The sequence below is a fragment of the Castor canadensis genome, chromosome 7 (genome assembly GCF_047511655.1).
Source record: "Castor canadensis chromosome 7, mCasCan1.hap1v2, whole genome shotgun sequence".
Lineage (NCBI taxonomy): Eukaryota > Metazoa > Chordata > Mammalia > Rodentia > Castoridae > Castor > Castor canadensis.
In genome coordinates this window covers 25,472,408-25,486,010 of record NC_133392.1, presented here as the reverse complement: position 1 = coordinate 25,486,010, position 13,603 = coordinate 25,472,408, and the positions used below count along the sequence as shown (strand labels likewise).

At 40.0% G+C, this 13,603-nt stretch overlaps 1 protein-coding gene across 1 annotated transcript in view; it reads left to right on the top strand.

Moving 5' to 3' along the window:
• The window catches only part of Cfap58 (cilia and flagella associated protein 58), a 122,582-nt gene that overhangs the window by 21,087 nt on the left and 87,892 nt on the right, over positions 1 to 13,603 (top strand). The window contains exons 4-9 of the mRNA XM_074078351.1: positions 1,196 to 1,352; positions 2,165 to 2,359; positions 4,738 to 4,875; positions 7,133 to 7,292; positions 10,196 to 10,278; positions 13,308 to 13,499. Of these exons, the coding sequence (XP_073934452.1) occupies positions 1,196 to 1,352; positions 2,165 to 2,359; positions 4,738 to 4,875; positions 7,133 to 7,292; positions 10,196 to 10,278; positions 13,308 to 13,499 (925 nt within the window). The remainder of the gene's footprint in view (positions 1 to 1,195; positions 1,353 to 2,164; positions 2,360 to 4,737; positions 4,876 to 7,132; positions 7,293 to 10,195; positions 10,279 to 13,307; positions 13,500 to 13,603) is intronic.

Here is a 13,603-nt window from a genome sequence, read left to right as displayed (position 1 = left end):
ACAAACAGAAGATGCAATCCCTTAATTATGGACTCATAGTCTAGCAGGCTCACTGAAGACAGTGTGAGGGAACTGATTCAGATAGGAGTTTTTAATAAAAACCAGAAGAGTGGACTGAACTAAAAAGCTCAGAGTTTTAGCATAAACAGTGGGCATGGGTGTTATCTGTCTGTCTTTATAGCTACTTTGGAGTTGAGGTCTTGTCTATGGAGAAGAGGCCTTTGAGCATGCATTTGAAGGTTCCCTATTAAATATTTATGCTGTATCAAAGATGTTGGCAAATATGAACTCTCATGTTTTGAGTAGTGTTTGATGACTGTCAGCTGCAAGGAGTCTGCAGCCTGTGTTCTCCTCCTCTTTCTCCTGTTGAGAGCAGCTCCATTCTAGGTTCATTCTGCTGCAGAGGTCCCATTAAACACAGAGCTTTCTCTCACAAAGTGTTAATTCTGCACAAAGTCATGCCAAGTCAGATGGAATAGTTTCTGAGATACAGAGATAACTGATTTACAAGTCAAATCAATGAATATTACTGCAGACTCTCTAAAATTATGAGTAATTTTCCAAATTTTATTCTGGGGAACATTTTATCTGGGTGACATCCCTTTGGGGAAAACTAATCTCTTTGAATGGAAAGAAATTTGGCAATGCATATCTTTGCTTATGTGAATGCTTCATTTTGGACTTTATAGCTGTGATCATAGCCCTCCAGTGGATATATTGAACAACTAATTTCCTAAATTGACATCTCCTTAGGGTTAATTAGAAGAGTCAATGGTAACAATATACTCTTATTTCAAAAGATCCAAATAACACAGAGGTGTAGAAGGTTTCATTCCCTTCAACTCTCCACTTCAGATTCTTCAGAGATAATTGATCACATAACATCTGTTTTTCTGGGCTTTTATAAAAATGCCTGTAGCATTCAGCCTCCCCCACCACCCCCAGACATATTCGTACATGAATAGAAATTATATTTTCTTAAAAATAAAAAAGGATCATATTGCACTCATTATTATACAGGTATTTCTTTTCTGTAAACATCTCAGTACATCTCCTGTGTCAGTGGACAGAGAACTTTCTGTTTAAGGCCTGGGTATTGTGCACTGGGAACCTGTAGACTTTCACAGGAAAATAAGCTCAGGGACCCCTGAGCAGATGACCATTTTTGTCTGACTTCTGTGTTCTTCTTATTTAGTATCCGAGATTTACTGAGGTTCAAAGAAGAAGTGACAAAGGAGCGAGATCAACTCTTGTCAGAAGTGGTGAAATTACGAGAGTCCTTAGCTCAGACCACTGAGCAGCAGCAGGAAACGGAGCGAGCCAAGGAAGACGCAGAGCATGTCATCAATCAGGTCTGCTCTACCACGCCAGGCAGGATGAAAGAGTGCCATCTCCAGAGGACACGCTGTCCTTCCTGTGTCCCTTCCCATCTTGCTCCTCTCTCAGATGTATCTCCCTGTGCCCAAATGAAATGCCCGCTGTTCTGCTGGCTTCTCTGATTTGTTCTCATGAGAGCAGTTTTTCCTTGTCCAAGTTCTGCCTGTGAAGTCACGAAGACAGGGACTGTTTATAATTCTGGCTCCAGCAGGTGTCTCTTGTGAAGGCCAGGGGGCCCAGCATGGCGCATAGTGGAAGTGGTAGCTCCTTTGGCCCCTCTCCTTTATAGGAAAGCCAACCAGCTGAATCCTTCAGAGTGGTTTTATGTGAAGCCAGAGTAAAGTAGATAATAAACAAGAGCAGTCTCCAAGAGAAAAACATGAGACTTCCTTGAACATGACATAAGAGAGATTTTTCACAGATGACATCATAGTGTTTGGTTTAGCAATACTCGATCACGTAAAGCACTATTTCATATTTAGTAAAATGCCTACATTTTACTTTGCCATCCCCATTGGTGTAGAACTGGATAAATTCCTTGCCTTATCATCCCTAGAACTCTTGGCTTCTGTATTTGGTTGATTTTATACCATTCTCTTCGAATTTGTTGCCCACCATTGGGATGGACCTTTGGTATCAAGGCCCACAGAATATTCTTGAAAATGTGAACTTTGGGGTTCAAAGTGACTGCTCTGAACGCGACAGACCTGAGGGAAGGGTAGAATGGCTGAGACCTGTCATGACAAAGAGGTCCTCTCTCTACTCCCTATCCTTTGTGCGCCCGCAGTTCCAACAAGAAATCCAGCATCGTCAGAACGAAGCTTCAAGGGAGTCTCGGAAGAAGGAGAAATTGGAGAAAGAGCTCAAGCAGATCCAGACGGACATGGACACCCGGCAGATGGAGATCAAGGCCCTGCAGCAGTATGTGCAGAAGAGCAAGGAGGAGCTGCAGCGGCTGGAGCAGCAGCTGAAGGAGCAGAAGGTGAGCGTGGGTGTGGGGGGCTCGAGAAACCCAGGGGACCCAAGAAGGGAACCTTGGTTTGCCTGTTTTGCATCTTGTTTTCTTGGAAAGCAGCAGACACCCTTCACTACCGATCATGCTAGTGTATCTCTCTGTCTCTCTCTCTCTCTCTGGTGGACTGGAGTTTGAACTAAGGGTTTCCTGCTTGCAAAGCAGTCACTCTATCAATTGAGCCATGCCTCCAGTCTATTTTGCTCTGGTTATTTTGGAGATAGGATTTCCTGAATTATTTGCCCAGACCGGCCTTTGATCTCAGTCCAAGTAGCTAGGATTACAGGTGCAAGCATCAGCGCCCAGTTTCTAACCTTCTGTTGATATATAATATACACATAAAAAAGAACATACATCACAGGTGTGTGGCTTGACTAATTTTCACCACTTGATTACATCTTGGTCACCTTCACTCAGCCCCAACAAACAGAGCATTGCTGGCACCCCAGAAACCCCCTTGTGCTCTCTCTCAGTTCCTTTTCCTGAAAAAGAACACCAGTATTCTGAATTCTAAGCAAACACCAGTCTTGCCTGTTTTTGAACTTCACAAAAATGAAGCATGTTCCAGATGTACTCTTTTGTGTCTGGCTTCTGTTATATTCTGTTGATAACATGTATTATCACGTAGTCTTATAGACCTGCAATGTCTGATAAGGTAGCCAGTAAACCACATGTAGCTATTTTGTTTATTAAACATTCAGAAATGAAAAATTCAGTTCCTTGGTTGCATTAGTATTGTTTCAAATGCTCAGTAGACATGGGGCTGGTAGGTACTGTAGTGGGGTGGTGGACAATGTTGATATCATCGCAGAAGGCACTGTTGAACATAGAAGACTATTCACTTTCATGGCTGTATGGTATTTCATTGCATGTGTGTAACATGATTTATTCTTAACAGGTTCAGGTTTCAAGTTTAGAAAACCATACTTAATCTTTACACATTTTTAATAGTCTTCTGTTTTTCAACATCTCTCCTCTTATGGCCATTTAGATAATGTGAATACTAGCAATTCTAGTTTGCCTGGTCTTTCTTTTCTCATTTCTTTCTTTTCCCTCTCTCCCTCCCTCCCTTCCTTTCTTTTTTTTCTGACCAGGTCTTTACTATGAAGCCCAGGCAGACCTTGAGTTCTCAATCCTCCTGCCTCAGCAACCAGAGTGCTGGGATTATAGGCATGAACCACCCACCAGGCCTGGCCTCTTTTCTCATTTCTTAAAGAAGCAATTCATTTAATTGAAAAGTCTTTTCTTAAAAGTATTTTCTTTCAGGAGGTTTATCTCTAAAAAAATCATCAGGCCATACAGCATTTTTCTGATTAAAAATAGATACTAGAGTATACTTCTTTGTCAGTTGCTTTATTAATTTTATATGAGTCCTGAATTCAAATAGATAATACACAGAGTGCAGTCTCCAGGAGAATAGCATGTGACTTCTTTGAACATGAAATTGAATAGAAGAGCTTTTGGACACCAGGGTAAAACTGTAGTGCTTTGTATAGCAGTGTTTAAGATTCATGTAAAATAAAATTTCACCTTTAGCATAGCTGGCTACATTTTGTTTAGTCTTTGTTCATGGGGAAATGCATGATTCTTTTCATGTGTAGTCTTTGCATATAGGAGAGTTATATTTTGAAGAAAGTGCTAACCCCCCTTCCCTTTACCTTCAGGTCATTTGCTATTATACCTCTACCTCCCAAATATTTCCCCCAGATAAATGACTTCCTAAGATATAATCCTTTGTTTTTATAAAACCTTGTCTGCTGAGAATAGTCAAGTTAGGGAGGAGAAAAATCCAGCTGACACTGAAACCAAGCAGCTGTAAATCACTTTGTTGCCTGTTCTATGGTTTCGACTTAAGTTGGATTAGACCAGAATCGTCTCTGCGTTGTTGTTAGTGAACAGTTCTGTTTACAAAAATGTTGTAGGCATGTTAATACAGGATTTGCTTTGGAAGACGCAGCTTCAGAGCTCCAGAGCTGATAAAACCATTTGAATCTCTAGCTAATTCTAAATGATTATAGCAATTGTTGCTTATGCAAAGCCTGCCGAATGGCAAACAGGCATTAAAATATTTATTCACCACCTGTGAACAAGACTTCCCAAGGCTCTCAAAAACCAAACTACGTTCACTGTGTTATTCATTAGAAGGCATCATTTTCTTCAACCGTTTAACATCCATCATATTTGAGTGAGTTAGTGCTTTCATCAGGGATAAAGAATGATTCCTGCAAAGACAAAAAAGTTGTGGTTGCTGTTATCTTCCTGGGAGGTTTGCGGCCTCCTGCGCTGTGTGCACACACTATAATCAGATTAAAATGCTTTCACAGACTCCTTTCTTTCCTGCCTTTCAGATCCTGAACGAGAGAGCTGCAAAGGAACTTGAGCAGTTTCAGATGCGGAATTCCAAACTGCAGCAAGAGAACGAGCAACACAGTTTGGCTTGTGAGCAGCTGTCTCAGGAAAACCAGCAGAAGGCCTTGGAGCTCAAAGTAAACCCTGGCGCCATGTCTGTTCCCTGTGTTTCCTTCCTCATTACTGTGAATAGAGGTTTGCCTTTGTGGTTGGAGCCCCTGGTTGGACAAACCATGTTAGCTCTACTAAGTGCCTTGGTACATCTGAGGCAGGTGCAATCCTTCAGTGACTGCTGTATGCCTGAAGCAGACAGTCTGGTACCTTCCGTTCTTCTTTATAAAGTGGCAAACCTGATTATTGATTGGATGCTTATGCAAATGCCTTACAAAGCAAGCTCAGATGCTCATTTCTATAATTAGCCTCGCAAATAAGTTGATGCCCAGAGCGAGACCCACCCACATGCATGGGTAGTGAAGACATCAGATTCTGTTTTACTACTCCTATGGTGAAGGTGGGTAGGAGGCCTGGGCCATGGACCAGCAATCGGGGAGCCATGATTTTTAGCACTGTCTAATGTATATTTTAAGAGAGGTTTCTGGTTTTTCTCCCTTCCCTTATTAAAGAGTGCTTGCAAATGATGTTGGATGACATTTTATACTCAGACACACATCATATGCCTTTGTAACTAACAGAGTAGCTCTATGTTTATCCCTTTAATTGTGAAAGGAAAATCTATATTTCCTACTTTGATTCTATTAAAGTGCTGGGCATACAAAGAAAAGAAGTGGGCTATCAAGAATAATAGATCAAATATAGATCTAAACAGTAAGCCGTGATTTTTTTTTTTTTTTAGATGGTACTAGGGTTTGAACTTAGGGCAAGTGTTCAACCACTTTAACCATGCCCCCAGACACTTTGGTTTTAGTTAGTTTTCAGATAGGGTCTCATGTTTTTGCCAGGAGTTAGTCTTGGGCTGTGATCCTTCTGCCTCTCATATAGCTGGGATTACAGGTCACCATACCTGGCTTGTTCTTTGAGATAGGGACTTCCTAACTTTTTGCTAGGGCTGTTCTTGAACCTTGACCCTCCCATCTCTGCCTCCCAAGTACCTAGGGTTACAGGTGTGAGCCACTGTGTCTGGCCCCCATAACATTTCTTGTATTACCGTCTTTATTGAGAATCTAATGAAAGCACACACACACACACACACACACACACTTATTTGCATATCTTGCATCTTATTTTGCATGCATCCTGGAAATATGAGCTTCCAGGATTTCCTTGAAGTCTAACCTTAGGGTCTAGATTAGTAACTATTGAATTAGAATATCTTAGAATTGGAAAGGCCCTTAAAGTCTCCTTCCTTAAACCACTCTAGGTTGTGAGGCTGAGGAACATTTAAGGCAGTTCAGAGTGGGTTTTCTTAAGACCAGTTGTTTATGAGAATGTGGTAAGTTGAAGTAGACTTAAATGACTACTTAAGTGATTTAAATGACTACTTAAATCAGAATACTGTATTAGCCACTAAGTGAAATTAAAGTAAAAAAATACTAGTCCACACACTTTCTCCTTTAATAACATGAGTGGGACATTGGGAAAGATAGATTTTTACTGTTATGAGACCCTAAACCTGATAGGATTAGATCCCTAGCAATAACCAAAGGATTATACGAACAGATCATCTCAGTTTCTTCCTTCTCAAGGGCCAAGAGAACTGCTAACCACTGTTTGCAGAAGAGTCCCCAACTGCTTTTCTGTTCATTTCTAATGGTACTATTTTTTTAAAGTAAATTCGATTTCAATTTAAAAAATCAATCAATCTTGACATCCATAGATAAAAATCTGGAGATTCCCTTTTGTGAGGATTATTTTTTTAATGTAGATTTGTCTGGTCATGCCATCCTGTTCACCTGTCTGTAGGACATCCATAGATGAAATACTATGAGGAAGGATGACCCCTTCTCTCGTGACCCTGTGAGTCCAAAAGGATGTTTAAATATTCTACAGCGTGTGAGTAACCTCAGAGAGATCACTTTTAAGTCCATGAGAACTACTTTTTGAATGCAGTATTCATATACAAAATCCACAAATCTGTGTTGCATACAACTCAGCACTCTTACTTGATTTCACAATTAGATGGTAACCGGGAGCATCAGGTTTTATCAGATTTTTCATTATGTTTAGTTTATGCAGCCAAATATTTTATTTCAAGACTAGAGTTTTTCGATTTCTCTCAAAACCAAACCAAACAGTGGGTTTTTGATTTAATCCCATGAAATAGCTTTACACTGACATCGGGAGACTTTCCTTTTATTGGTTCTGAGTTTACCATCATTCAGTCACTTGCCCTGTATTTACTTAGCATCCTGATTAATTCTCTCTCACTAATTCCAGGCCAAAGAAGAAGAAGTCCATCAAATGCGCCTGGACATTGGGAAGCTCAACAAAATTAGAGAACAAATCCATAAGAAACTGCACCAGATTGAAGATCAAAAGGCAGAAGTAGAACAGCACAAGGAAACACTAAAAAATCAGATCTTGGGACTAGAGCGAGGTAAACCAGTTTGTGCCTTATTAACTTATAAGCATCACATTAGTGACTAATATTAGTGACAGCCCAGTGCTCCATGTATAAACATAAACCATGCAAATGAAATCAATGAAAGTTTTCAAACTGGTAACCAGTCAACATGGAAGGCCATTGCTTTGACTAAAACTTTCTTACCTTAGCAAAGCACAGTGTAAATCCTGCCCAAAGTAGTGTTGACTATTTGTCAGTGGGATAGATAACACCTAAAATCTTAGGTCTGTCTATAAAGATAGGGAATGCATTAAAATGAATGTCTCTCCTTAACAGGATCAGGGACGAAATGGCAGACCTAGTCTAGCACAGAGGAGTGATCACTAAATCCATGTATTTATCATCTAGCTATATTACTATTTTCTGAATAACAATATAATTACAAATATGGCATACTGATTAAACTTGGTGTGGCAAAAATAGCTTTAAGGACAGAGATTCTGAGTATGAATTCTCACAATGGAAGGCAAGCTTCCATAAGTTATGAATCATTGAATGAGCTAGACTATATATAAAGGCATAAAAACATGCATTGCCTCACTGTAAGTTAGGTAAAATCTAGATCTCTAGGTGAGATTATTAGAAATATTTACCATTTAAGTTTTTGGGAAGTGCAGTTATTTTCCCCTCTAAGACATTAGGAAATAATCTTTTATTGATTCCAGTTATAGATTATCTTGACAAATTCTATATTTATTCATTTCACAAATCAAATGCAGACTATGTGCAGGTGTTGGGTGTGTGAAGGATTCTGCTTTTAGGATGAATATAGTCCAGTGCAAGTTTATAACCGAATGTCTTTAATGCAGATACAAAGAAAAATGGGCTGGTTAAGATGGTAATTTCAGCACTGGGGAGACCAAAGCAGGAGGATCAAGAATTTTAGGGCAGCCTGGGCTACATAGAGGCTCTGTCTCAAAAACCAAAAACCAAACCAAAACAAAAAATAAGATAAAAGCTATTGGAGCACATAACTGGCTAAGTGGCCCTCAGAACAGTCCCACATTTTAATGTTTGTCATTGACCCCAGTTCTTCTATCTTTAAGTTATATTTACTTTAAGTCATCATTCTCTCCCTCTCTGCCTATCCTATAGATACATATTTTTGACATTGTCATTTCTTCTTAAGGATTTTTGTTCATTTGTTTGTTTACTATTTTGCCCAGGCTGGTCTTGAATTCCAGGAGGTGATTCTCCTATCTCAGCCACCCAAGTAGCTGGGACGACTGACGGGCACCACTGAGTCTGGAGGGTCTCTTTCTTTTGATGCACTTGATCAGAGTGGTATTGGCTAGATGGTTAGGAGCATATGACCTCCCTATGTTAGGATTCTCTACCACAACACCCAAGAAAACTGAAAAACTACCAAAATGAGCCAGAAGCCAGTGACTCACTCCTGTAATCCTAGCTACTTGGGAGGCAGAGATCAGGAGAATCCAGGTTTTAGGCCTGCCTGGGAAAAAGTGAGACCCTATCTTAAAACTACCCAACATACAGAAAGTCTGGTAGAATAGTTCAAGTGGTAGAGACCTGCATCACAAGTGTGAGGCTCTGAGTTCAAACCCCAGGACCACAAAAAAGAAAACCCCAAACACCAAAACCAAAAGAAAAAAAAAAAACCTACTGGAATGAACACAAGAATTCAATAGAATGGCAGATTATAAAATAAAAATGTAGCTCTCAAAGGTTTCATACAAAAAATCAGATAGAATATATGATGGAAAAGCCTCCTTTTCACAATAGCAACTAAACTAAGTTACCAAAATGTAGGTCTGGACCTACCTATAAGATGAAATGCAGAATTCTGTGGAGGGGTGTGAAGGAAGACTTGTGAAATGAGAGTTATGTCAAGTCCCCGAATAAAAAACCCAACACAAGAAGGATACAAATTTGTTCAAATTAATTCATACATTTACTATGTCCAAAAATCTCAGTGAGGTATGTTGTATGGAATTTGAAAACTGATTCTAGAGTTCTACCAGAAGAATAAACATGACAATTGGTATAAAATTCTGGAAACTATGAGAGATGGGGTAGCATTCACCTCAGCAGATGTTTAAATGTGTCACAAATCTTTCACAATCAAAAAGTGTAGTGATGATGTCCAAATAAACAGATCAATGGAAAAGACTGGAAAGGCCAGAAAAGACCTAAGATGATCATCTCAGAAAAGGTGTTGTTTCATACTGGTGTGTAGCATGGATCATTTTGTATATGGTTCTATGACAAAAAGCTACTTTTGGAGGTACAGAGTCAATACCACACATTGAAACCATAGAGCTAAGATTGGGAAAGTCAATGAAATAAAAGTTAACATCTCCTATGTAGCAAAAGACTCTATAATAAAGGCAAACTGACCAAAATATTGTCAGTCTTTGTATCTTTCTTATATACTAAGACCTCTATGCTTATATAAACACATTGTTTGCATAGGAAAAACTAAAAAGAGATATGCCTCCTAAGTGGATTCTGTCTGATTTAATTTTTTTCTCTTTTGCTTATCTGTATTTGTAACTTTATTATGTATTTCTACGCATATATATATATATATATATATATATATATAAAGGTTTAAAAAGATTTAAGGGTGGGGGCTTTTTTGGAGTCAGAGAAACTGGGCTTTTTATTTTAGTCTTGTCACTTCTTGGTGTTGAGTTTTGTTCATGTGGTGTAATTTCTCTAAGCCTCAGTTTCCATCTATTGAGTGGGCAGAAGACTCACCTCACAGTGGTGATCACATGTCATATGTTACTCAATTGAGAGCTGTTGTATTGTTACCTGCAAAGCAGTTTTCCTTTTGTTAAGCGCTTTGGCTTTGGCAGATTCTCTCTTAGGTTGACTGTACATTTATTATTATTTTTCTCCCCGTGATTTAGAGGTGGATGCTTCAAAGAAACAAGCAGAACTTGATAAGAAAGCAATGGATGAGCTTCTGAGAGAAAGGGATATACTCAATAAGGTGCGTCTGTTACAGTGACACTGGTAAATAGATGTCTTCCTTTAGTGCTTTAAAATATCGGCCTGGAACCAGTGGTACGGGGAAAGAAAACTAAGGCAGACAAAAGTGGATTAGAATAAACCATAGTGCTCAATTTTCCTCCAAGCAGCAGCTTATGGTCTCTCATCCACTGAACCAAACCTTGAACTGAAACTGTATTACTGCCTGTGAGCACAAAAGGACTTTGGAGAATTAACACATAAACCAGCAGGGATTTCCGAATGTTCTGTGGATTCTGTTTTTATTGCTGGTGTGTTATTTGGCATCCTAAGCAGTTGAATTTAATATGTATAATCTACAACTATGGCTAATCCAAAAATTACAAGTGTGAGTGCTAATTAAATTTTAGCTTTGAGGTGTCAGATGTGAACATGGCCAGGCTGGTGATAGAATATGTCTAGCCGTTCCTCTGCCTCGCTTTTCAGGATTGCTAGAGGGTTTGATTTCTGTTTTCCACCCTTGTCTCTTCTGGTCTCTGAGTTCACAGTGGTCTAAAGCTGAAGGAGAGGTTGGAGAAGCCTGAAGATGTTGAGGTTCTCCATTAAAGGGAAAATCCTCCCTCCTTCCTTCCAGTGACGACACTTAGGTTGACAACTTTCAAGGGTTGAAGCAAAACTTTCTTGCTTAAGAATTTCCCCCTGGGATGAAGAAGCCACCGGCCAGGTGTCAGGTGTCTAAGGGGCCAGGCTGGTTCCAGGCAGCCTGATGGCTTTTAGTGTTGACTTTCATCATTCTTTTGTGTTTTCCAGAACTGAACAAATGTTAACAGAATAGACTTACACTTTCACTTAAAGTACACTGTTTAGGTAATCTCTGGAAATAATTAAGTGCTAATCTCATTTCGTACTAAGCATTCCATAAGAAATCATCGATGTTTTTTTCCATGGTTCCAGAAACCATTCCTTCATTTTATAAATTTGTACATCGTAACAATACTATCAGATGTAAATTTTAAAATTTATTTTAAACATGTATAACATTTAATCCATTTATACTTTATCTACCCGGGTAAACAACTAGAAGGTTTTCTGTCACAATAGGACACACAGTGGCACAGCAGTCACTCCATACTCATTTGCTTGATTTGGTTAATGTCAGTTTGTCCTTTAGCACAAAGTGTGCTTTTAATTCTTTCCCCAGCCATTGTATTCTAAGTGTCTAGCCCAGCTCTGGACTCTGCCAGTGTGCAGTCAACTTTTTCCATTGTTAGACTTCCTTCTGGGTTTTTGCGTCATTCCCAGTGAAGACCCTCTCTGTCTGTCTGTCTCTCTGTTTTCCAGTCCATGTGGCAGAAAAATTGCCTTTGCCAACAGTTCCGACATTTATATTTTCTTCTGAGTTGCAAAACTCTGAAGGCCCAGGGCTGGGGATGTAGCTCAGTGGCACAGTGAACCCTGGGTTCCATCCCCAGCTCCACACACGGCAGCAAACGAGGCCCTGCTTCAAAGCCCATGGGGAGCGCTGTGGCTGATATGGTGAGCGTGGTCACCAGGCTGCACCGCTTGGTGCTTCACGTTCCAGAGGAGCTCAGAGCCAACCCAAAGTATTTCGCCTCCCCGTCAGAACCCGTTGGTGCTTTAACCACAGGTACCTGGTTTCATCCCAGGCCCACGGAATCAGACGCTAGAGCTGTGAGGGAGTATCCACGTGTGTTCAAAACTGTATTAACTTTTAAATTTTGGTTAAAGTGCACAGAACACAAAATTTACCCCTAGAGACATTTAGTACTTTCCCAGTGTTTTGCCACCACCACTCTTATCTGGTTCCAGAACATTCTCATTACCATTAAAGGAAACTGTGCCTTTTTAGCAGTCACTGCCTATTTCCCTCTCCTCCCATCCCTGGCAACTATTATTTGCTTTCTGTTTCCATGCATTTGACTACTCTGGAAAATTCACAAAAATGCAGTCAGACACTATATGACCTTTGTGTCTGGTATCTTTCACTCAGAACAACGTTTTCAAATTTCATCAATGTTGGAGTGTGCATCAATATTTCACTCCTTTTTATGATCGAGTAATATTCCATTGTATGGATGTACGATATTCTGTTTATGTCTATCGGTTGATACACATTGGGTTGTTTTCTCACAAGTTTTTACTTTGATTTCTTTTAGGAATATACCCAGGAGCAGAATTGCTGGGTCATATGTTAATTCTGTGTATCCGAATTTTTTTTTTTGTGGTGCTGAGGTTTGAACTCAGGGTTTTGTAGGCAGGTGCTCTACAATCTGAGCCATGCCCTCAACCCTTTTGCTTTAGTTATTTTTCAGATAAGGTCTCACAGTTTTACCCAAGGCTTGCTTTGAACCTTGATCTTCCCATCTCCAAAATAGCTGGAATTGCAGTCATGAGTCACAAATGGTTGCATTTTAATTTTTAAACTTATTTTAGTATTTTATTTTTTGTTTTTAACTTTTTTTTTCAGTGCTGGGAATTGAACCCAGGTCTCATACATGCTAGGCAAGTGTTCTACCACTGAGTCACTTGTGTAGTCGTTGCATTTTTAATAAGCTGATTTTAATCTTACTTTATAGTCAAAGCTTGAGTTATGTGATTGGGCTCAGTTGTTCTAACCATGGAGGTGAAGGTTAGAGCTGGAATGAAGGTGAAAAGCACAGACAGACTCTGCCAGCCATGCCTTCCAATCCTGGCCCTGCCTCTTCCCTGTTGTATGACCTCCTAGGCAAATAGCTCAACCCTTCAGTTTCTGCTTCCTACACCTTTTTTTCCGTACTGAGGTTTGAACTCAGGGCCAGGCGCTCTACCACTTAACCCACACTCCAGCCCAAGAGTCCCCTTCTGAGGGATGTTGTGATTGTTTAGGATTCAAAGTGCCTTGTGCAAAACTCACATAACAGGCTCTTAATAATGAAAGTATATGATAATTTTGATTTATACAAAAGATAGGGCACCTAATTATTTTAGGGATGAGGTAGAGGTAAACTTGACCCCAAATGTAATGTGACTTCTTTGTCATCCTCATTTTAGAATATGCTGAAGGCAGTCAGTGCCACTCAGAAGCAGGTGGAACTGGTGAAGCTTCATGAACAAGCCAAGAGGAACCTGGAGGAAGAAATCCAGAACTACAAGGAGGAGGCTCAGAAGCAGAGAAAGATCATCTTTCAGCTGGAGAAGGAGCGCGACCGGTACATCAATGAAGCCAGTGACCTTACCCAAAAGGTGAGTCACTCAGTGATGCTGTGGGTGGAGCCCAGGTGCATTCTTTCCGCTGTATTTCAGATCATCACACACAGATGCAAAGATGGAGGCTGCAGATTTCTGCT